This window comes from Quercus suber, unplaced genomic scaffold (assembly GCF_002906115.3).
Source record: "Quercus suber isolate HL8 unplaced genomic scaffold, Cork oak 2.0 scaffold_416, whole genome shotgun sequence".
Taxonomy (NCBI): domain Eukaryota; kingdom Viridiplantae; phylum Streptophyta; class Magnoliopsida; order Fagales; family Fagaceae; genus Quercus; species Quercus suber.
This window is the reverse complement of record NW_027069867.1, coordinates 140,038-166,057: the sequence shown is the minus strand read 5'-3', so window position 1 is coordinate 166,057 and position 26,020 is coordinate 140,038. Positions and strand designations below refer to the sequence as shown.

The following is a 26,020-nucleotide window of genomic DNA, read 5'->3' as shown; positions in this document are numbered from 1 at the left end:
CCGATGCCTATGAACAGTATACCAGGCCAGGGGCGGAGCCAGGAATGGTCAAAGTGTTGTTTTAAATACAAATTATTAAATTTGATGCTAAAGTAAGTAAAAAAAATTTCAATTCAACTAATGAAATTTTCAAAAACATGAATGATCTAAAACTTGGAGAAATAAGTTAGAGTCTAAACATATTTAAAATTACTTTACTTTAACACATTATATGACAACTATAGACGCATTTCATGTATAGTTTTAGTGACAACAATTTTTTAATGAGTCAATGACTTGTTAATCATCACATAACAAGTTGAAAAATATAGATTCAAACATGTTTGATACTAAATTTTATCAAATATTTAACAGATATAAAAGTACATTTTATAATAAAAAATAAAATTACGAAAAATAAAGTTATATCTCTATAACTATTAGACCAATTATTTTTTTTAAGAGCATTATTAGACTAATTCAAATATTTGGAAGGGGCTAACTTTTATTTTTATAGACTAAATTTTGAAAACATAAAAATAATTGTATATATATTTTTTAAAATTTTAAAATTTTAGGGGGCCATGGCCCCACACCCTTATACATGCCTCCGCCACTGTACCAGGCGCTGGGAAAAAAAAATTCTGAAAACGTGGACGCGCAGTCCAAGCCCGGCCAATATAAACAGAGCTTTTGCTCACTTTCAAGCCCTAGCTCTTTCTACTACTATTTTTTTAGCTCTCACTCAGATCTCGATCATAATGGTCGGAAAAGGAGGACCGGCAATCGGAATCGATCTCGGAACCACGTACTCTTGCGTCGGAGTGTGGCAACACGACCGTGTTGAGATCATAGCTAACGAGCAGGGTAACAGAACGACGCCGTCTTACGTCGCTTTTACCGATACGGAGCGTCTGATCGGTGATGCGGCTAAGAACCAGGTCGCCATGAACCCTACTAACACCGTCTTCGGTAAGATCTCTGAGTTCACTGCTTCATAGATCTGAAAATAGCATCTTTTTGACTTGGCTTGACTTGTTGTTTTATGTGAATATATATCTTTGTTGATTATAGCTGAAGCTTGTGGATCTATCTAGCTTTGTTTTGAGGTTGTTTGTTTTTACTAGTGTTTTAGATCTGAGTTTTTGTTGTTGCTGATGGTATGCTATTTGCAAGTTCGGTATGATAGTTTTGATGTTTATCTTGGAGTTAGATTTAATGTTTTTTGTGATTCTGTTAATGAAACACGTAATCTCTCCGTCTCATTATTTTTGTCCTCTATTCTATTTTGAGATGTCTCAAAATATTGTCATATTTCTAATAATAAAAGTTATTAATTTATTAATATTCCTATTATACCCCTATTTTATTTTCAAAACTACTACAAAGTATTTGAAAAAAAAATCAACAAATATTTAAAAAATCAATTTAATTGGGGCACATTTTTAATTGTCTCATTAATTATAACTCTTTAAATAAATTAAAAAAAAAAAAACAATTGACTTGGCATCTTAAACGCCATTCTCTCTAATGTGGCCTTACATGCCATTCTCTCATGAAACCCAAAAACAAAAAACAAAACAAACAAACTGAACAATCCAACAAAGATAAAACTACAGAACACCTCACTGAAAATTTAAGGATTCAAGAAATATCCAAAGAAGGGAAAGAAAAAAAAAACTTTTCTTCAACTTGAATTAACACCATCTACTGTAGATAAAGAAAAGCTCTCTCAATGATATCACGATCACATTCAAGTTGAAGAGGAAGAGGACCTTGCTTCTCCAATTTTTCTTTTCCCATATGCGGCAACTTATAATTATTCCCCCCAAAGTCTTTGATCACTTCAATCATGCATTGTTGTAAACTTAAGAAAACACGATTAAGAGTTTGAGGTGGCAATTCATTAAAAGCTTTTTCTATTGCATTGACTAACTCGTCAACAGTTGAAAGTGCTTCTTGCTGCTGTAGTGATTGAATGGCTCTAAAAAATCCAAGATCTAAGACATTCATGTCAGGACTATTAGGTGGTTGATAGGACAAATGTATATTGAATCCATGGCCAGATGCAGCTTCAAGAAATTCAGCATCATTAGGGTCAATGTGAGGTCTAGCATTGTCTTGTTGAATAAATACGATATCCTCCGTATCACGCGGCCATTTAGCTCGAATTGCAGGAAGAACTTTTTGAATCAAGCATGATCTCATTACATCTTTAGTCACTGACAATATTGGCTTTGTCTCTAATGTACCAGCAACACGATTCTTACTAGATCGTTTGGCAGGTTCCTTGCATGTGAATGGAAAAATTCCAATTTTTCCATCAAATTGTTGATTGCGAGATGAATCAAATCTTGGTCGAGCTACTGCCGCAAGAACCATTACTTTAGTAATGAAACGTTTGCTTTTGCATGTACGTAAAGGCTCTTGTTCTTGGGGAAGAAGATAATATTTTTCTGATTCTTTGGACATGTAAAACCACTTTTCATCAATATGAACATAATTGAACATACCTTTAAAAGTTGGATTGTTGTTGAAACTACTAGGCTCAAGCATGGATAAGCAAAATCGAAGTCTTGCTTTCTTGTTCTCCATAGTCAGATATGGCTTCACAGCATTTGAGTGTGGCCTGATAGCCCCTTCTTTAATCCGCCTATGTAGTGTTGATTTAGCAACATTCAAAGCAGTGGCCAACGATCGAATATTGGTACGACGACGAAAAGGAATTTCTAAAATCTTGTTGAAATCAATTTGTGCTCTTTTTCGCCCAGCATTCTTTGGAAACTTTTGAGACACATTAGCAACGAACTTCTCATCTTGGGAGGCTTTTCCTCTTTGCCAAATTCTTTTAATTGTTTTGGGGTTGACAAATAGTCTAGTGGCAAGGTCACTTATGCAACCTTTTTTCAACTTTCCATTGTTGCTTTGTTTAAGCAATGTTTCAAATATTGCTTGACGCTCTGCATTGGTAAACATTTTCTTTGATTTGAGTTGTAAAAGGTTTGTCTCTATCAAGTCACTCATCTTAATTTGTTTGGAAAGATAAGAATTGAAGAGAGGATAATGATGAAGGAGATGAGGCAGGGCAACAGATAGATTTTTATTTTGGCATGGAACCAATTTGCAAAAGGATAATGGGGAGTATTGGATTTAGATTAGGAATACTTTAGATCTAGGGAGTATTTTTATTTTGGAACGGAACCAATTAGCAAAAGGATAATGGGGAGCCAATACCCAATATTAAAAAAATTTTGCCACCACTATTAAAAAAAATTTGCCGCCACTTTAAAATCACTTAGTACTCCAAACTAATTCTTTTTTTGCCACCACTATTAAAAAAAATTTCAGAATTGGTGCCAATAAGATTCCTAACTTAGATTTGATTGAAAGATAAACTAGAATTTGTATTTGAAGTAATCCAAAATGCCTGGAGCCAATACCCAATAGTTTTGGTATTGTGATAGATGTAGATTTTTCAAATTTGATTAAAAGGATAAATTACAATTTGTACGTGTAATTTCAAAAATGCTAACATAGGTAAGGAGCAACAAAACACATGAAGCTGGCTGCAATAACCCTCGGCTTGTCTGGACTGTGTAAATGGTTTTTGTATTACATTTCAATAAAGTTTCTACAGTCTCTTTTACGGTATCTCAAAAAAAAAAAGGAGCAGATTTTTGTGAGTGTAATTTCAGATTTAATAATTCAATTTTTTGATAAATTTATTTAAGGGTAGTTTTGGAAACTTATGTATTTTTAAAAGGCAGACAAAATAATAAATAATGTTCCCTTAAGAAGTTTGACTTTTCAAACAGGACAAGAAATATGGGACGGAGGGAGTACTTATGATTAAAGTAGTTGCTTAAGTAAACAAAGTAATTGAGAGGCTGTAAATAATTGTTAATTCAAATAGGTAGTCTTAGATTCAAGAGAAATCATGGTTTATGTCCTATGTTATTACTGTTTATTGAATCGAAGGTTAATGTTAGTTTTATTGAGATGTAATGGTTTCCTAAAAGGAAATACAAAAGCTATTACAAATTGCTAATCAGTGGCACATCAGTTTGTAAGATTAGGGCCTGTTTGTTTTTTTATTTTTTTTTTATTTTTTCATCACTCATCGCTCCTCACTCAATTTTCATCACTTATCATTTAAAATTCCCAAACTCCCTACACCCCACCCGTTTGACACCATCACTCAACTTGTCATCACTCAAATATTTCAACTGTTTGTAGGTCCCATACCTATAACATGGTGCAGCTTTTGCTTTTACCTTTTTTTTTTCTTCAACCCTCAATACCCAAACTCACCGTACCCAGTGGGAAAAAAAAAACCCATAAACCCAAACTCACTGAACCCAGTGAAAAAAAAAGAAAAAGAAGAAGAAGAAGAAGACCAGACCAGACCCAGCGTGAAAGGGAACAGAAAAAAAAGAAGAAGAAGAACCCAAACTCCCCGAACCTAGTGTGGAAAAAAAAAAAAAAACCAAAAACCCAAACTCACCGAACCCAGTGAAAGAAGAAGGGGGAAAAAATAAAAAAAAAAAAAAACCAAAAACCCAAACTCACCGAACCCAGTGAAAGAAGAAGGGGGAAAAAAAAAAAAAAAACTTAATGAAGAAGACCAAACTAGACCTAGCGTGAAAGGGAAAAGAAAAGAAGAAGAAGAAGAAGAAGATCACCTAGTGTGAAAGGAAAAAGAAAAAAAAAGAAGAAGAAGGAACTAAACTCACTGAACCCAGTGAAAAAAAAAAGAGTCAAAAGTTGTTGCTGGACTTTGATCGTGGGACCTTCAGTGTAGGTTTAATTACAAAAATGTCATTGAAAACTGAGTTATGGAAACTAAAAACACCTATAAAAAAAAAATTAGAAAATTGAGTGATGGAAACAACAACTGGAAACAAAAACCAAATGGATTTCTCTGCCATGGGTCCCACCATTTTTGAGTTATGGGTGATGGAAACAAAGTTATGAGTTATGGAAACAGTAAATCCAAACAACCCTTTATTGTCCATGAACTTTGTTGTTGGAAAAATAGTATGGAGTGAATAAGAAATTGATATTTTTTATGTTTACTTGAAGATGTTATTAAAAGTGGTAAAAATCCTGAGTCCCATATAGGAAAGGAAAAAGATAATATATGAGTTTAAATGCTCATGAGTTGGACATTGGATTGGGTTTTTTTTCAAAAATGTTGGAGTGTGGTGGAGGTGGATGTCATGGTTGTTTTTGAGCACTTTCACAGGTATTCAGTGTTTGAACAGTCTTTAAATGCCTCGTTTTTTTCTCTAATTCCCAAGAAAAATAATGCAATTGATGTTAAGGATTTTCGGCCTATTAGTTTGGTAGAGTGTGTGTACAAGTTGCTGTCTAAGGTGTTGGCAAATAGAATGAGGTGTTGGCAAATACAAGTTGTGATGATTCTAGAGATCAGATGTTGTCCATTAGGCTGGCTTTGTCTTGCTTCCAAGCATTTACTGGTTTGAAAGTTAATATGGGGAAGAGTGAGATTGTTCCGGTTGGGGAGGTTGGAAATATAGATGCTTTAGCTACCATACTTTGATGTAGGGTGGGTAGTCTGCCTATGAAATACTTGGGAATGCCGTTGGGCACCCTATACAAAACAGCATCTATGTGGAATCCTATATTGGAAAGGATGGAGAAGAAATTCTCAGGTTGGAAGGGCCTTTATTTTTCAAAGGGAGGTAGACTAACCTTGTTGAAGAGTTCTCTTTCTAGCCTTCCTACGTACTATCTATCATTATTTGTCATCCTTGTAGCTGTGGATGATAGATTGGAGCGTATTCAGAGAAATTTTTTAAGGAGATCTTCGGAGGAGTGTTTCAAATATCCTTTGGTGGCTTGGGAGAAAGTGTGTTTACCAATAGATATGGGGGGTTTGGAGATCAGGAAGTTAGTGCATTTTAATAAAGCCTTGTTAGGGAAATGGTTATGGAGGTTTGAACGAGAAGGCACTCATCTTTGGAGGAGGGTTATTGCAACTAAATATGGAGAGGGTCAAGGGGGGTGGACTACTAAAATATGTAGAAGGGCCCATGGATGTGGTCTGTGGTGTGGTATTCATGATGGTTGGGAGAATTTCTCCAAACATGTGGCCCTAGTGGTGGGTGATGGCACTCGGATCCCTAGGGGTGGTGGGAATGACGCTTCTCATTGGTGTCTCAACGGAAATGGCAAGTTTGATACCCGGTCCTATTACCATAACATGAGGAGTGAAGCTACCTCTAATTTTCCATGGAAGGGTGTTTGGAAAACTAAGATCCCTAAGAGGGTGGCATTCTTTGTGTGGACAACAGTTCATGGGCAAATCCTTACATTGAATAATCTTATGCTTAGGGGGTGCAATTTGGTGAATCGGTGTTGTATGTTGGAATGAGGAAACTGTGGATCATTTCCTCCTCCGTTGTCTTGTAGCTCACTCTGTGGGTTTATATGTTTCAGATTTTGGGACCCAATGGGTCATGCTAGGCTCTGTGAAAAGCTTGTAGTTTATTTCTTCAACTTTAAGTTTTTTCTTGTTGTTTGTTTCTGTTTGTTTGTTTGTTGCATTTCCTTGTGTTCACCATCATGAACATCTTGTATTTGCTTTCTTTTGTTTTACTATTTGTTTAATAATACTCTTATTACCTATAAAAAGAAAGAGTTATTAATTATTTGCAGATTTTTTTTATTGTGTTTGTCTCTCACATTTATTTGTGTTATTGCTTATATTTAGATCTGTATGTTGTTCATTTTGCTTTATCACAAACGTAAATTGTTGAAATATATCCAATAATCTTAAAGCAGATTTGTTTATATTTTAATATACTCTTGTTATATACTGTGAAAGGAATTTCGGGTTTGTTGAAAAACACTAAATCGGCAGTTTGATTTTTCAAGGCTATCCATCTTCTTTAGTTATATTATATAATATTAGGATATTTGTCTTACTTGAATCATTGTTTGGCTGGGGTTCGTTTTCATTTGTTCAGTCATTGTACGAATTATGCCTGCTTTGTGTCTTAGATATTTTCTAAGCATTTGATATAGCTGATTTCGTGCTTGACAGTGTTGTTGGTTTTGATTATATTATATGATATTAGGCTTATTTTGTCTCTTACGGTTTATTGCTTGGCTGGGCTTTTTAGATTCTTTTGTTTGTTGTGTCCGCATTATGCTTGCTTAGTTTCTGCCGTTAGCTTTACTTTCCATTTTGCACAGTAACATTTGAAAGTATATATTTATAATTATTTCTTAAACTTGGCCAGTAATTCTTAAGATGTTAAATACTGCTTGTGTTTGTGAATGTATCAATAAAGATTATCTTGGTTGGAGATATAAATACTGTGCTGTAAATCTTTGAGGATAATGGTATTTGATAAATTTTTGGCATTTAAAAGTTTGATTAAGAGATGCGATTTTTTGAAACTGTTTCAGATATTCATATATGCTGGTAAATATAAATGAAGACATGCTTATTTTTATTTGGCCTTTGATTACGAGATATTTCAATGATTATTTGTTAGATGAATTATTTATATTGATATCTAACCTTAAACTTTATAACGATGACCACGTTTGGTGGTGCTTGTTCAAAAGGATGTTCTTGGCCTCTTTATGTGCAATGGTGTGTGGGCTAGATGAATAAAGGAAACTGGAAATTTTGATGGGGAAAAAAAAATTAATCCATTTGAATGCATTTGCCATTTTTTAGATTTTGGTTAGCCTTTACTAATTTATCAAGTGATCCTCTATTTGATAATTAAAATAGCATTATGAGAACTATTATTAATAATTTCAAATGTGTGGATATAAGCCCAAGAATGAGACCAATTGCACACTAGTGGGGCTGTAATTATGGGGTTTCACTCTGAGTTAGAGAGTGTACAGTTTACCCCTTGGCCAAAGGTGTGATTTATTTATAAAGTTTAAGGCTCAATTGTTTGTATTGATATGTAGGACAACATGATTGTTGTATTTGAGCACATATAGCCTCAATGTGTTTAATCCCAATATATGTTTTGAAATATTTTTTTGGATGAAATATATGTTACATGCCTTACTTGACATATTTGGGTTGTCTAAAATGTGGTATGCACAAGAGTCTATTATGAGTGCTTATAAGCAAGCAAAGATAAGGTATTAAAGTTTCGTTCATTATAAGAATGAAGTTGAGAAATAACTCAATGAATGTAATAAGTTCTTGATTATAATAGAACTTTTGGGGGGAAGCTATTATTTTCACAAATTATTTGTTCATTTAGATGCCTTAAAAGAAACCACTAAAACACCTTGTGATTTATGAAAAGAGTGATCGTCTTTCTATAAATGCTTTAAATGTGGGGGTGTTTGATGAAGGTGGTGGTTCCTATTCTTATAGGACAAAGAACCATTGATTGTGTTTTCATTGGTTATGGTCATAATAGTAGTGCATAGTGCTCTCTAATTTATGAATCTATTATTTTATATGCATGACAATTAATTAGAATATATTTCAAGTGTTAAACTTTCTTAAATAAAGTTTGAGTCTACATTTAGTATCTTTCATGATCAAGAGTTGATGGAAGAGAGGTTGAGCCTAAGGTAGTAAAAGGACAAACGTCATGGTTGTTTGGTCCAAATTTTCTAATTTATATATTAGAAGATGAACTTAAAGCTTCAAAGAAGCAAAATCCTAAAGTGCCTTATTGGAAAAGAGATGGTTAATAGTGCAATAAGTCAATCTTTGAAATCTATGCATAGTAATTGGTGGATTGACCACCTAAGAGCTTGAGAGTTGATAAAATTATTGACTATTACAAGGAAAGACTTGTTGTAGAAGGCTATAAAGAAAAGGAAGATATGAGTTTTCTTGATACACAATAAACCAAAGGGGTTTATGGTTCTTGTACAAGGAAACAAAGAGTGTAAGCTTGTTAAATCTTTGTATGGATTGAAGCAAGTTTCAATGCAATGACATGAAAAATTTGACAATGAGATGATGTCAAATGAGTTTAGATTTTATGCAACTAGAGTGTAATGTGAAATATATCACAAGGGGCTATGTTGTTGTTGGATATGCTCATATAAGTGTTGTAGATGTGATTCAAGTAATTAAATTTTCTAATACATCTGATGGACTTTTCTTATCTCAATCACATGAGAGATGTGAAGATAGTCTAGTGAGAACACCTTATATTAAGAGCATATGTATTTTATGGGAAGTCTTTATAAATCTAAAAAAACTTGCATTGTTGGATACTTGTGCCTCCTAATTGTATATATTGGTAGGGTACAAAGTTATGGTAGGTCTCTACATGTTTGTTGGAGACAATACCATTAGGCAGTTGCTCTCAAATGGAAGTATTTCTAGATTATAAAACGGATCCGTAATCAATTGTTTATGTGGAGAGCAAATAAACTACGTGTTCATCGAGGGGAATGAGGTTAAAGCCTATTACCTAAAAGTCTCTAGGATGGCAACCCAACTTAGCTGACTGGAGATCTCAAGATCTAGGTTCAAAGGGACAACCGAATCGTAGAGACTGTTTTTATCACTATGGAGATAACATCTCCCTCTCATTCCTATGATGAAATAGTAGTGCTTGTAAGCGATGGTCAGGGTAAGCTTTGCTTTTAATGATTCTTATATCTTGGAATTCCAAGTAGGGTATAGTAGGATACTCTTAATAAGAGTCACCTATATGAGTGTGAAGTAGGCCGCTTCTATGAGAGTTTCAAGGCTGAATTCTCTAAAGCAATTAATGAATTTACTAGGATATGTTTAGGGTCGAAATGAACTTAACTATAAGAACGAATTATGTCTGAAAAAGAGGTGTGTGAATTCTATTGTCTTGGTATACACAAACAGCTATCAATTCAAAAATATCGTGTTCACTGACTAGTTAGTATATCCGATAGTTTTTCACAAAGGAAGGTTCAAAGCCAAAAGCTACCTCTCCCGATACAGTAACTTTTCTTCTACTCTTTTGTGTCTGCATCATCATTTGCATTGTGTTTATCAATTTCTATCCATGTGGAGGATTGTTGAAAAAATAGTATGGAATGAATAAGAAACTGATGTTTTTTATGTTCACTTGAAGATGTTATTAAAAGTAGTAAAAATCTTGAGTTCCATATAGGAAAGGAAAGAGATAATATATGAATTTATATGCTCATGAGTTGGACATTGGGTTGGGCTTTTGGCATATGTGGACTGGGCCTACTTGTCCAAATAATAATATTTTATTATTTTAATTTTTTGAGTCAGTTAATCTATGCACAGCAGTTATTACTGAAACAGAGTGCTTGTTCAGTAACGTATAATTTTTCATAGTCTCTCGTTCATAAAAATAACTTTTTTAGAAAACTCTCCAAGTGTGAAGATTTTGTGCATTTCATTTTGTGTAGAGAGAAAGAGTCATTGAATAGTTCGTAGAGCACGATCTTGTGTGCTTCGCTTTTGTGCTGTAGATCATTTTATCCTGGAAGGTAGACGTCCGGGAGTCTCAAAGCACCACAGATTGTGTGGGAGGCGAAATTTGCTTTAAGGAGATTGTATCAAAACACAAGACTTGATCTAAATCATTTATCCTTCACGCATTTGGTATGTGAGTTTTTAATTATTTGCAGATTTCTTTTATTGTGTTTGTCTATCACATTTATTTGTATTATTGCTTATATTTAAATCTGTATGTTGTTCATTTTGCTTTATCACAAAAGTAAATTGTTGAAATATATCAAACACTTCAATGATTGGAGAGTGATATTATAATCAATTATATGGAATCTAAATTTAGTTGAAATAATCTGAAATTTGGAAAATAATAAGCTTCTTGATACCTGTTATTATTGGCGAGTCATGTTGGATGACTATATATATATATATATGTGTGTGTGTGTGCGTGTGAAATAATCAATTTTGATTCATTGAAATTTGAGTCTTTTCTTGTTTGTTTTGTTTGTTATAATCAATGTTTTGTTCTTTTTTGTTTGTTATAACCAATATTTTGTACTTATATTGTACCTGTCCTTTGCAGATGCCAAGAGGTTGATTGGACGGAGATTTAGTGATGCCTCAGTTCAGAGTGATATTAAATTGTGGCCATTCAAGGTCTTTAATGGACCTGGCGAGAAGCCCATGATTGTGGTCAACTACAAGGGTGAGGAGAAGCAATTTGCTGCTGAAGAAATCTCATCCATGGTTCTAATGAAGATGCGTGAGATCGCTGAGGCTTACCTAGGTTTCCAAATAAAGAATGCAGTGGTCACTGTCCCAGCATACTTCAATGACTCTCAGCGTCAGGCTACCAAGGATGCTGGTGTCATTGCTGGTCTTAATGTCATGCGTATCATTAACGAGCCCACTGCTGCGGCCATTGCTTATGGTCTTAATAAGAAGGCAACAAGTGTCGACAAGGAGAATGTTTTGATTTTTGATCTTGGTGGTGGTACCTTTGATGTGTCTCTTCTTATTATTGAAGAGGGTATATTTATGGTGAAAGCCACTGCTGGTGACACCCATCTTGGTGGTGAAGATTTTGATAACAGAATGGTTGACTATTTTATCCAGGAGTTTGAGAGGAAAAACAAGAAGGACATCAGTGGCAACATAAGAGCTCTTAGGAGATTGAGGACATCATGTGAGAGGGCAAAGAGAACTCTTTCATCCACTGCCCAGACTACCATTGAAATTGATTCTTTGTATAGAGGAATTGATTTCTACACCACCATTACTCGTGCGAAATTTGAGGAGCTTAACATGGATCTCTTCAGGAAGTGTATGGAACCTGTTGAGAAGTGTTTGAGAGATGCCAAGATGGACAAGAGCAAAATCCACAATGCTGTCCTTGTCGGTGGCTCAACTAGAATTCCCAAAGTCCAGCAACTTTTACAAGACTTCTTTAATGAGAAGGAGCTTTGCAAGAGCATCAACCCTGATGAGGCCGTTGCTTATGGTGCTGCAGTCCAGGCAGCTTTTTTGAGCGATGAGGGCAATCAGAAGGTGCAGGATCTTCTGCTTTTGGATGTTACCCCTTTCTCCCTTGGTTTGGAAACTGCCGGTGGTATCATGACTGTGTTGATTCCCAGGAACACTACCATCCCCACAAAGAAGGAACAGGTGTTCTCTACCTATTCCGATAACCAGCCTGGTGTGTTGATCCAACTCTATGAGGGTGAAAGAACGAGGACCAGGGACAACAACTTGCTTGGTAAATTTGAGCTCTCAGGAATCCCTCTTGCTCCCAAGGGTGTTCCTCAAATCACAGTGTGCTTTGATATTGATGCCAACGACATCTTAAATGTGTCTGCTGAGGACAAGACAATCAGACAAAAGAACAAGATAATCATTACCAATGACAAGGGTAGACTCTCAAAGGATGAAATCCAGAAGATGGTTAAAAAGGCAGAGAAATACAAGTCTGAGGATGAAGAGCACAAAAAGAAGGTTGAGACCAAGAATGCTTTGGAGAATTACGCATACAACATGAGGAACACAGTGAAGGATGAGAAGATTGGTGCCAAGCTTCCACCAGCTGGTAAGAAGAAGATCGAGGATGCCATTGAGCAGGCGATCCAATGGTTGGACAGCAACCAGCTTGGAGAGGCTGATGAGTTTGAAGACAAGATGAAGGAGTTGGAGAGTATTTGCAACCCAATCATCTCCAAGATGTCCCAAGGTGCTGGTGGTGAAATGCCTGGAGCTGTTGATGATGTACCTGCTGGAGGAAGTGGCACTGGCCCCAAGAGTGAGGAAGTCGACTATAATGGTATAAAATTGTATCAATTTGTAAAAGAAATTGATAGTAGTTTTGACAATTTCCTTTCTATAATAGTATGAAATTGTAGGAAAATGCCATATAAAAAGAAGGCTAAAATGCAAAACTGACTCTCTAATTTTCTTCATATTTCATTTTAGTCCTCTAATTTTGCTTTCGTTTGTTTCAGTCTTTTAAATTTCAGATTTATTTAATTAAGGTATTTCTGTTAACTTTTGTTAAAATTTTTTGAAAAAAAAAAATCTAGAAAATATTTTTCAATCATTAATTGAATTTTTTTAATTTATAAAATTTGAAGAAAAATTTATAAAATTGAAAAATTAACTATAACATATAAGAAAAGTTGATAGAAAAGCCTTAATTGAATAAACTTGAAAGTTAGAGGACTGAAATGAACAAAAATAAAGTTAAAGGACTGAAATGAAATCTGAAGAAATTTAGAGAGTTAGTTTTGCATTTTACCCTAAAAAGAATGATAAAATAATGTACTAAAAAAAAAAAAAAAGTGAAACAAAGCTTGCTCAGGAAATTAAAAAAAAAAAAAAAAAACAACAGATTAGACAAGCCCATGTGCAAGTGCACATGGTTTTTTTGTCATTTATCTATCAAATTCCTCTCACTCAGTTCTCTCAATTTTAGAGAGAACATTTTGGTGGGCTCAGAGAGAAAACATCTAAGCCTCACCAATTTTTTTCCCTCCCCTCCCTCAAACCAAACACCCACCAAAAAAGTTTTCTTTCCAAAGTTTTCCATTCACCATATTTCACCTCTAAACAAATACACTCTAAAATAATTTTATAAAATTTTAAATTGATTAAGAAATTATACCATTGCATAATTTGCTCTTGTATAATTTCAATTTATGCTACAATTAATGAAGAAGTCATTACTTGAACGGGCAATGGTTTACAAAAAATTTGTCAGACAATTTTAAATATTACAAAAAAATAACTCAAAAATTTAGATATTAAACTTCTGAAAGACCAAAAAATATTAAAGAAAAATTATAAACGTTTGAGTTTGATTTTAAGTTGGACTTGTTAGAGAGAGAGTTTCAGTTCTTGTTAAGTTTGGATTATACAAAAATAATTTTGTTTAAAAAAAATGATGAGTTTGAGTTTAAGTTTGTTGAAATGGCTTGAATTTTAATGTCGGTGGATTAACATTTCAAGCATTAAATGCTATCTTGTATGAATTGTCAAAGAAAACGGCATGGAACATCACTGACTTGAACTATATTCATGCATAGCTGAAATGTATGAATCTATAGACAATAAATGGATGCATGCCTATGTGTGAATGTATGACTCCATGGCATTCATGAATTGTCTAGAAAGGGCTAGGAACTACACTTGAAGTTACCAAATACATGCTAGCCGAAATATGACTTCATTGGCAATAAATGCTTGGCCACTATTGTTGATTTTCTTAAAAAATAGAAGTCTCTGGTGTGTTGAAACTTTTGATATTTCGGCTGAAGGTTTTGGCTATAAATAGAGGTAGAGCAAATGAGAGCATGCAATGTGAGCCATGGAGATAGCAAAATAACTTTTTCTGTGTGCGCGCACTAGAGTGTAGGAAGTTAGTGTCTTGCAATTTGTCTAAATACAATAGGGTGTGCTCTATTTATTTGTGAGAGAATCAATGATGTATTTGGGGTTTGGGTTTGTGTGAGAGCGTCTTCAAGTCATTGTTGTAATCTCTAAAGTTATGGTGAAAATTATTCTATCGCCTCTCGTGGATGTAAGCATATTGCCGAACCACGTAAATTCTTTGTGTCATATTATCTCCTCCCTCTCTTCTTTAACCTTGTGTCAACAAATTATTTCACCCAATTCACACAACAACTGGTATCAGAGCTCTAGGTTGATTTATTCAATGGAGATCAACGCTTCTATTGCCAAGGTAAACGTAGTTAAGTTCGACGGAACTGGTATCTTCGGGTTATGGCAAAGAAGGGTGAAAGATCTGTTGGTACAACAAGGTTTGGTGAAGGCTTTGTATGGGAAAGCAAAGAAACCAGTGACGATGACGGATGACGAATGGGAAGAACTCGATATGAAGGCGGTCAATACAATTCGACTATGTTTGGCAGACGAGCTTATTTATGATGTCATGGATGACATGTCTTCTGCGGTTATATGGTTGAAGTTAGAGAGCCGGTATATGTCCAAGTCCCTCATAAATAAACTTAATCTTAAGCGAAAACTATATGAGCTTAAGATAACAGAGGGTGTGGATTTGGCTCAACACGTCCGCACGTTCAATAAAATTATTAGTGACTTGTTGTGGATCGATATAAAATTCGATAATGAAAACAAGGTGATGATGCTTCTGTCTTCTCCCCCGGCATCCTACGAATACTTGGTTACAATCCTGCTTTGGGGGAAAGAGACTCTGGAATTTGAAGAGATCTCAGGAGCCTTGTTGGATCACTACCAGCGAAAGCAGAATTTGGGTGAAAGTTCTGGTGAAGGGCTTATGGTAAAGGGTAATCAAAATCGTGAAAGGAAGAAAGACAGAGATCACAGTTTTGCTAGGGGACATAGCAGATCGAAATCCAAAAGCAAGACAATGAAGTGCTATACATGCCGAAAGAAAGGGCATATTAAGCAAGATTGTCTAGAGTGGAAAAGAGGCAAGGACAAAGACAAGAAAGGGTCATCAAGATCTGCAAACATTATGGCAGTAGATTCAGATTCAGATGGAGATATGCTTTCTGCTTCATCCAGTGCCAACAGGCTAATCAATTCTCGGGTTCTGGATTCAGCATGTTCTTTCCATGTGACTCCTCATAGAGATGGTTCGACACTTACAACTCGGTTAATTGTGGTTCTATTCTAATGGGCAACAATGCTACTTGCAAAGTTGTTGGAATAGGAACAATTAAGATAAAAATGTTCGATAATGTGGTGAGGACATTAGGAGAGGTACGACATGTTCCAGAGGTGAAAAAGAATTTAATTTCATTGGGAACCTTAGACTCTAATGGCTATTGCTATAAGTCTGAGAATAGGTTAATAAAGGTGTCAAAGGGCGTTATGGTTGTTATGAAGGGGCAGAAAGTAGAAGGTAATATCTACAAGCTACTCGGCAATACCATTTTAGGTGGAGCTGCTGCAGTGACTGAATTTGAGCAGGGTGATACCAAGGAAGTCGATACCGTACCGGTACCGGCCGTACCGGCCGGTATATACCGTACCGGTTGCATACCGGTATCGAAACATTAACGTTTCGTACCGGTTTATATACCGGCCATGTACCGGCCGTACCGGCCAATTTCGGGCAATACCGACCGGTACCGGGCGTACCGGCCGGTATAGAAAAATGTTTTTTTTTTAAAATTTTTTTTTAAAGTTTTGTAATTTTTGAATTTTTGTTAGGGTAGAATGATAACTTATTTGCATTAACTTATTAGTATTATTTGTTTTCTTAATATGCAATGGTAACTTTTAAGCTTTCTTTTTTATATTGTTTTTTTTTTTTTCTTTTAATTGATACTAAAGTCTAAAATTATGAATAATTAGTTTTGAATTGAGGAAATGTTTTATGGTAAACTTTTATATTTATTATAATATATATATATATATATATTTATTTATTTAAAAACATAAAAAATAGCGGTAAACCTGAAACGGTACACCGGTATTGACCGGTATCCGAAATATACCGTACCGCTGGGCAAACCGGTACAGCCTCCGGTACGGTATTGACTCCCTTGGGTGATACACTCTTGTGGCATATGCAACTAGGGCATTTAAGTGAGCGTGGTATGAGGGAATTGCAGAAGAAAAATCTGTTGGCTGGAGTTAAGTCATGTAAGTTAGATTTCTGCAAATACTGTGTCATGGGAAAGCAGTGTAGGATGCGATTCAAAACAGCCACGCACAATACAGAGGGTATTTTGGATTATGTGCACTGATATTTGGGGGTCGGTGCAAGTGGTCTCTAAAGGTGGAGCTAGGTATTTTATGAGTTTCATTGATGATTATTCCAGAAAGGTTTGGGTTTACTTCTTGAAAAACAAGTTTGAGGCATTTGCAAAGTTCAAGAAGTGGAAAGCCGAAGTGGAAAACCAGATTGGAAGGAAGATCAAGTGTCAAAGATCTGATAATTGCACTGAGTACAAGGATGGGGAGTTCTTGAAGTTTTGTGAAGAGCATGGTATCAGAAGGCACTTACAGTACGAAGGACGCCTCAATAGAATGGAATGGCTGAGAGACTTAACCGGACAATCGGTGAGATAGCTAGATGCATAAGACTAAATGCTGGGCTTCCTAAAGTCTTTTGGGTTGAAGCAGTGAAAATGGCTTGTTACATTCTTAACCGATCGCTTAGGGCTGCGCTTGATGGGAAAGTTGCTGAAGAGGTATGTACAAGCAAAGAAGTTGATTACTCGTTGATGAGGATATTCGGGTGTCCAGCCTATGTTCATATTCCTATCGAAGAAAGGTTAAAGCTTGATTCAAAATCCAAGAAGTGTATTTTTCTCGGGTTCGAGAAAGGAGTAAAAGGGTACAAGCTTTAGGATCCAGTGGCACAAAAGGTGGTGATTAGCAGGGATGTGGTGTTTGATGAGAAGTTCATGATAAAAGATTTCAGAAAGGAAGAAGAGTCTCAAGAAAAGGGAAGCAGTAGTGACAACAATAGATTAGTGGTGCAGGTGGAGCTAGATGATGTTGAGTCTCAGCTAGAGAAGGAACCTCATAATAGTGATCAAGAAGATCACAACATGATATCACAACGGCCTAAACGCAACATAAGACCACCGGTCAGGTATGATTTCGAGGATCTTGCTTCTTATTGCTTAGTAATCAGTAGCAGAGATCTTTCCCCTTTTTAGGAAGCAATTGATAGCTTTGAAAGGGACAAGTGGATGGAAGCTATGGTGGAGGAGATGGAGTTCTTGAATAAGAACAAGACTTGGGAGTTGTCAGAACTTCCAAAGGGAAAGAAATCGATAGGTTACAAGTGGGTGTTCAAAAAAAAGGAAGCAGTATCAGAAAAGGAAGGAGAACGGTTCAAAGCAAGATTGGTAGCAAAGGGATATTCACAAAGACATGGGATTGACTACGATGAGGTTTTCTCATTTGTGGTCAGGCATACTTCTATCAGGGTAGTGTTGGCCTTGGTAGCACATCAGGATCTGGAATTAGAGCAACTGGATGTGAAGACAGCATTCTTTCATGGGAATTTGGAGGAAGAAATCTTCGTGGAACAACCAGAGGGGTTCAAGAAACCTAGTACGAAGAATCTTGTCTGCAGATTGAAGAAGTCACTCTATGGGCTTAAACAATCTCCCAGACAATGGTACAAGAGGTTTGATTCCTATATGATCTAGATTGGTTATACCCGTTGTGAGTATGATTGCTGCGTATATGTTAAGATGCTTGATGATGGTTCTTATATTTTCTTGTTATTGTATGTTGATGACATGTTAATTGCTGCAAAGAGCATGTGTGAGATTGACAGGTTAAAAACTTTGTTGCGCAAAGAGTTTGACATGAAAGACTTGGGTACTGCTAAGAAAATTTTGGGTATGGAGATTCGCAGGGATAGGGATTCAAGAAAGTTATGGATATCTCAGAAGAACTATAACAGAAAAGTTCTTGAAAAATTCAACAGAAAAATTCAACATGCAAGATGCTAATCCTGTAAGCACCCCATTGGTGAATCACTTCAAATTATCTGGTAGTCAATGTCCGAAGAATGAAAAAGAAATTGAAGACATGTCAAAGGTTCCATATGCAAGTGCAGTTGGGTGTTCGCACCAGGCCAGATTTGGCTCATGCAGTAAGTACTGTCAGTAAGTACATGACAAACCCAGGTAGAGAGCACTGGAATGCAGTGAAGTGGATATTTAAATACCTAAATGGAACTGCAGGATATGAGATTTTGTTTGCGAGGCAACATAGGGATAATTTAGTGGTAGGATATGTGGATTCAGACTATGTAGGCAATATATATGACAGAAGGTCTACAACAGGTTATGTATTCATACTGTCAGGAGGGCCTGTTTGTTGGAGATCCACACTACAATCCCTAGTAGCCATGTTTACTACAGAAGCTGAGTACATGGCGGTAGCTGAAGTTGCAAAGGAAGCACTGTGGTTGAAAGGGCTAGTCAAAGAGCTTGGTTTGAACCAAGGAGGAGTTCAGTTGCATTGTGACAGTTAAAGTGCCATTTACTTGGCAAAGCAGCATCAGGTTTATCATGCTAGGACAAAGCATATTGATGTGAGATTCCACAAGATAAAGGAGTTGACTGCTACAGGAGAAATTATTCTTGAGAAGATTGATACTTCAGAAAATGCAGCTGATATGTTGACGAAGCCGGTACCTACAAGCAAGTTCAAGCATTGCTTGGACTTGATCAGTGTTTGTAGTTTGTGATAGCTTGTAAGGGCTAAGGTGGAGACGATTGAAGAGTTTAGTTTGTGAAGCTTGATACAATTCAAGTCAAGGTGGAGATTTGTTGAAATGGCTTGAATTTTAATGTCGGTGGATTAGCATTTCAAGCAAGCATTAAATGCTATCTTGTATGAATTGTCAAAGAAAATGGCATGGAACATCACCGACTTGAACTATATTCATGCATAGCCGAAATGTATGAATCTGTAGGCAATAAATGGATGCATGCCTATGTGTGAATGTATGACTCCATGGCATTCATGAATTGTCTAGAAAGGGCAAGGAACTACACCTAAAGTTACCAAATACATGCTAGCCAAAATATATGACTTCATTGGCAATAAATGCTTGGCCACAATTGTTGACTTCCTTAACAATAGAAGTCTCTAGCGTGTTGAAACTTTTGATATTTCGGCTGAAGGTTTGGCTATAAATAGAGGTGGAGCAAATGAGAGCATGCAATGTGAGCCACGAAGATAGCAAAATAACTGCTTCTGTGTGTGTGCACCAGAGTGTAGGAAGTTAGTGTCTTGCAATTTGTCTAAATGCAATAGGTTGTTATCTATTTATTTGTGAGAGAATCAAGGGTGTATTTGGGGTTTGGGTTTGTGTGAGAGTGTCTTTAAGTCATTGTTGTAATCTCTAAAGTTATGGTGAAAATTATTCTGTCGCCTCCCGTGGATGTAGGCATATTGCCGAACCACGTAAATTCCTTGTGTCATATTATCTTCTCTCTCTCTTCTTTAATCTTGTGTTAACAAATTATTTCACCCAATTCACACAGCAAAGTTGAACTTATTAGAAAAATAAAGTTTCACTCCTTGTTAAATTAAGACTAAACAAAAATAATTTTGTTTAAAAAAAATGATGAGTTTTAGTTTAAATTGGGCTTGTCAGAGAGATAGAGTTTTACTCCTTGTTAAGTTTAGATTAAACAAAAGTAATTTTGTTTAAAAAAAATTATGAGTTTGAGTTTAAGTTGGACTTATCAGATATATAGATTATGGAGGTTGGTTTGGAGGTATATTATGAGATTTGTATAAGATTATGGAGGTACATTATAAGGTAACAGATTATGGAGGTTGGTTTGGAGGTATATTATGAGATTTGTATAAGATTATGGAGGTACATTATAAGGTTTGTTACGGGCTGAGTGTCAAATTATGATGCACAGTGATGTGTAAAAACTGATGTGTGATCAATCAGAAGTTTCTACAAGTTTTATTATTTGATGTTACAAACTAATGTGTGATCACTTCAAAGTTTAGCATTTTTTTTATTAAGATAAAAAAAATGATACAAACTCATGGATATAACTCACTCTTGAAAACAGGTTTGTAAGGGAAGGGTGGACCAAGATTTTATATACACATGCTTAAGTCTGCACTTAATTCATGTGGTACACTTGGATCGTAACATACTACCATACTCCACAGTTGACGTACACGACATTTCACTCAATTGACACTAACCTGATGGTAGCCATTTCTCATTTTTGGCGACTCCACTCACCTATCAGTTATTCAATGACTTAGCAAGACATTTTAATCTAACCTCTAGGTCACCCCCTTTGAGATCCTATTGCAAAACTACGACTTATCTGATCTAATACTCAACGAGTTATGTTTGATTACTCGACATGGTGGTTAGCTTTGATACTGATGTTGAGAATCATAATGGGATTAGGGATATTGTAGTAGGTCACTTCAAAGGCACCTAGACCTCCATCGCAAAAATGTAGAGAGAGAGAGAGAGAGAGAGAGAGAGAGAGAGTTTCATAAGCATCTTGTGCCTCCAGATTATCAGCTAAGCTAACTAATCCCACTACTTATTGCTAACTGTTATACCCGTCACTTACAGCACAACACTATTCTACAAACATAGGTACAGATGCCTAACATTCTTGAAGTACAACCAGAAGTTTCTTTTTTCTTTTTTTTTTCTTTACTAATTTTCCATAATTCCTCAATCCAATAATAGCTTCTCATGGAAGAAGAGGTGCAGAGTCTTATCCATTTATTTTACCTTTTATCATCAAATGGATCTCATTGAACGCTGTATGTTATTATTCATTTTTCTTGATAATGAAAATCTTTCATTTAATTTTTGATCTAGCTTATAGGTATTTTCAGAAACTGCTACTTATTATGATATTAACTCATACTCGCTGATTTATTTATTTTTTGTGCTGATCGTTGATTCTCCAAATGAACCTTTGATGTCCCAGACTCTAGGAAACAAAAGGCATTACCATCCCTTGGCAACCTCTCAGATTATTCTCCGAAGCAATTTTCAAATGAAGATTTAGCCAAGGCAACTAACAATTTCTCCGAATCCCTTGGTGAAGGTGGTTTTGGTTATGTTCATAAAGGAACCCTTTCAGGTGGCAAAAAGGTTGCAGTTAAGCAGTTGAAATCTGAAAGTGGACAGGGGGAGAAGGAATTCCGGGCAGAGGTTAATATCATTAGCCGTATCCATCACAAAAACCTTGTTTCACTGGTTGGATACTGCATAGATGGGGCACATAGAATGCTTGTTTATGAGTTTGTCCCAAACAAAACGTTGGATTTTCATCTACATGGTAAGTCTTTTTGGTGATTATATTATTTTGTTTCATCTGTAACCTTCTTTTTTTTTGGGGGGGGGGGGGGGGGGGGGTTATAATTCATGTTGGTGGTCTTAAATGTAAAATATATTTGTCTCTTTTGTTCTTACAAATAGAAATGTCCTGTTGTTGTTGAAAGAATAGAGCAAGAAGTTATCATTTCCCCAAGATAATCTATTAAAGAAGTGAAGGTCCTTAAGCATAGTCATGATTCAATTGGTTAGCTTCACTTAATTTTTCCTATGTTGGTTCTAAGTCAATCAAGAATTTGCACCACTAGTTCACAAAGTGCAAGATTACTGGAATGATGACCTCAAGAATTACATAAAGTTTCATGAGATAGAAAAAATGACCAAGGGAAAGCATTTTTATAGTAAAACTTGAATGAAAAAGCTATAAACTGAAAATATCTAGTGTCCGTTTGAAATCCGCTTATTTTGCTGAAACTAACTTTTTTTTTACTGAAAATACTGTAGATAAAGGTAAAAGTTAGCTGAAATAGTATAGTGAGACTATGAATAGTACCAAAAATGCAGTGGAACTCATGCATAGTAGCAAAAAATAAACTGAATAGTAAAATAAGTTGGCAAAAATAATTCATGCCAAACAAACACCTAGAGTAATAATATTCTTGAAAGATTTTAGTTGTATAAGTAGAATTGTAGAACTAGTAGATAAAATTGTTAAAAGTAATTGAATTGGGGTTTACTTTATGAAATGTATAATGATTTTAAAGAAAAAATAAATAAATAAATTAGTAATTTTTTTTGGTTGATAAATTAATACTTAATTTACTATGAACTCAAGAGTTGCTTCAAAATATGGTAAAATATAAGCAAAATCAGAAGATGACATATATCATTATATGATATAGAGAAGTTGAGTTATTGTAGAAGAAGAAGAAGATTTTTTGCATTGTTAAATATTTCTCTATTTGATACAAACCTCTTAAATGCAACTTAATTGGCCGAAAGTATTAGTGGAGAGGCATAAACCTGTTTAATAACCTTATGTGAAAAAGAGAGAGTAAAAATAGTCAAATGGGTGATTAAACTTCACTGAGTAGCATCAATGGGTTGTCATTTTAAGTAGCATTCCTATAGGGTTTTACCGTCCTGAGAGTTTTAATGGCAAGTTGGATCACAATGTGTTGTTAAGATTGAGATCATTGTTTTTCAATTTGATTTTGGTCTAGTAACCTTATTTTCTAAATTACCATACAATGTTTTATTAAAGAAAAATGACATTGCAGGAGAGGGGGCACCGACTCTGAGCTGGCCAAATAGAATGAAAATAGCTCTAGGCGCTGCAAAAGGATTGGCATATCTGCTTGAGGACTGTGAGTTTCCTTTATGTTCTATCTTTACATCGCTAACAATAAAAATATTTTCTGGTTATAGTTTCACTCTCCTTTGGAGCCAAATGTTCTTCAGGTCAGCCTAAGATCATACACCGTGACATCAAGGCAGCTAATATTCTTATTGATGATAACTTTGATGCAAAGGTAAGGTTATTAAGTTTCAGAGGATTATTTGTTAAGTTTCAAATATCTATACATGAATGTCTGCATTGTTTATTTTTGACTTGCTTCTCCATTTATATCTGTGATTGAGTTTTGAAAGTTCTAGATTTAGATACATTTGGAATATCCTTGGCTTGGAATGGGTCAGGAGATGCTGCCATGATGGGAAAAATTTTGATTCCTTTTTCTCTTTTCCTCTGCCCACAACAAACAGAAAGTTGTGTCATTTAATTGCGTGGTGCTGTTTGCATGGCATAAGTTATGTGGAAAAACTTCATTCTCATTTTGTAATTAAATACTTTTTTAATATTGACTTTTATGATAAATAATGTACCTGGGATCTTTTGTTCAGGTTGCAGATTTTGGGCTTGCTAGGTTTTTACCACATGCTGATGCTTACTACACTAGAGTAATGGGAACTCTTGGGTAAGATCCATTTCTCTGTGTTCTTTCTGCAAAGCTGTGGTGCTGCCATGACTTTTAGTTATGGAGTAGTCTAATTAATGCTTAAAAAGCAATGATGGCTTGGCTATTACATATTCTTTTTAACTTTTGAATTAATTGTTCCTTAATATCTTGAAATAATCCTGTATTCACCAAATGCAGTTATTTGGATCCAATTTATTATAATGATGGACAGCTCACTGATAAGTTGGATGTTTACTCCTTCGGTGTTGTGCTTTTGGAGTTGATTTCTGGACTCAAACCTATCAGACAAAATCCACCTTTCAGCATGGTTAATTGGGTATGTATTCCATGATCACTAGTCCTTAATTGTTCACTATACTTTGTCTATGTAATCAGATCATCTTGGGATATAACTTTTTTTTGTTGTCGAAATATTAAAAAGAAGAATCACTTTCTTTGGAACAAAAAAATCTTTGCAAGTATGCGTTCATTTGCATGGGGGGCAGGGGTTTTGGACAAAGTTTACTGACAAAATTGGTTGTACCCTTAAATTACAACATTACTCAATAAAATAAAAATTACTATATATTTTGAAAATCTAATCGTTGAATTGCATGTTCTTTACTCTCTTAATACACATGTCAAATTGTGTGTCAATCGGATATTATTTACTATATGATTTATAAGCGCTTATATTTTATGCATAATTTTAAATTACAAAAACTTGCAATTTAAACAATTTATTGATGACATAGCTATTGATCTTTAATTTTCTAGAAATTTTGCAAGCATGGAGTTTATAAAAAGAAGATGTAATCCAATAGTTGATTTGTCAAAATTCACTTCTAATAAAAAGATATTGAGTAAGGTTGTAGCCTCAAGCTATAACCAATTTTGTTGTTAAACTTTTCCAAGGTTTTCATTGTTCCTATATGGTGTCCTATTTTGTGTTTGTATGTATGTGTGAATTGATTTTAGGTTCTTCTCTTAATGAAAAAATTTAGGCTAAAGTGCAAATTACACCCTTTAAGTTTGGAAGTTTTTAAATTTTACACTTTGAAATTTTAGAATTTAAATTTTACCTCTTGAAGTTATATTGTGTGCATTAGCAACCCTTTTGTCCTTATTTTTTGTTAAATGTCATATAATCTTGCCACACATAATTAGTTCTTCCAATAAAATAATGCCAATACGGGCTCTTAAGAGAACACTTTTTTTGATAGGTAAATCCTCTTAAAAGAACTGGTGGTGGAAAAGAGTGTAGGGTACCTTCTATAATAATAGGATATTGATTCATTGATTTGATTTTTTGTTTTGTATAGGATAGTTGATATCCTTTCAGTTATGCGTTTGAGAAAGTAAACCCATGTCATTTCTTGTTCATTATATTTTAATAAAGCGTTCTAAATTCATAGATTTTCTAGGCCCTTTAGACATGCAGAGACAAGGAAATTTTTTAGTGTATCCTCATTTAGTTTAGGCTGTTATAACTTCTATATTTTTTTTTTCTTCTTAAAAGATGCAGCATTTTAATTGCATAACTTGAGTGACATGAGACAAATAACATTTTACTCTTATGGAATTTTAGGCAAAGCCTTTGCTCCCACCAGCTTTGAAAAAGAAGAAATTTGATGCTCTCGTTGATAAAAGGTTGGAAAAGAACTTTGACTCTAAAGAAATGGCTCGAATGGTTAGTTGTGCTGCTAAATGCGTGTGTCTATCATATGAGGAACGGCCAGAAATGAGCCAGGTAACTCTACCACTTTCTAATATTGAAAATTTGAAATAATTACTTCTCTTTGTCTAATCCTCTTATCTTCATTCTTTTTAGCATTGCAAAATTACAGATAATAAACCTCCTTAGCCCTTATTGTGTTTGTGAACTGTAATGCCCATCATCTTGTTTAGTACGAAATTTTTATAGTTGATTATTTTGTAATTTGTAAAGTATATGGAATATCTAGGTTTTGTATCAATATATTGCCAAGTTTTGGCAGGTTGTCTTTTTAATGTTCAAAATCACCAGAACGTTTATGGAATTTAGATTTTCCTAGTTGGCTATCAAAAGCTGAATTGGTTTTGAAACTGGTACAAAGGCATTATTCTTTGCGATTGTGCACAATCCTTATTCATTTTTCACGATGGAATATAACCCTATTGCTATTCTTGCTAAAAAGCAGATACTTCGAGAGTTAGAAGGAGATCTTTCTCAAGCCGAAAAAGGATTTCGCTTGTGGTGGCCCAAAATACTTACCAAATAGCCCGAATATAGATAAGTAAGAGAAATGCTATGTTAAGTGGCAGGTTAGTAGAGCATTCTCATTAACAATTGTAAAA

General features: G+C 35.0%; 1 protein-coding gene across 2 annotated transcripts; it reads left to right on the top strand.

Moving 5' to 3' along the window:
• Nucleotides 1-562: 562 nt before the first annotated feature.
• Nucleotides 563-26,018, top strand: LOC112017276 (heat shock cognate 70 kDa protein 2). Of its 2 annotated transcripts, none has more exons than XM_065761508.1 (9): nt 563-951; nt 10,998-12,728; nt 21,376-21,729; nt 23,006-23,092; nt 23,187-23,257; nt 23,628-23,701; nt 23,882-24,020; nt 25,272-25,433; nt 25,864-26,018. In XM_065761508.1, the coding sequence occupies exons 1-9, from the start codon at nt 564-566 to the stop codon at nt 25,942-25,944; spliced, it is 3,087 nt and encodes a 1,028-aa protein (XP_065617580.1). In that variant the 5' UTR covers nt 563; the 3' UTR covers nt 25,945-26,018. The 2 variants fall into 2 exon arrangements, with proteins under 2 accessions (XP_065617580.1, XP_065617581.1); XM_065761509.1 differs by lacking the exon at nt 563-951 and adding an exon at nt 10,385-10,564.
• The last annotated feature ends 2 nt before the right edge of the window (nt 26,019-26,020 follow it).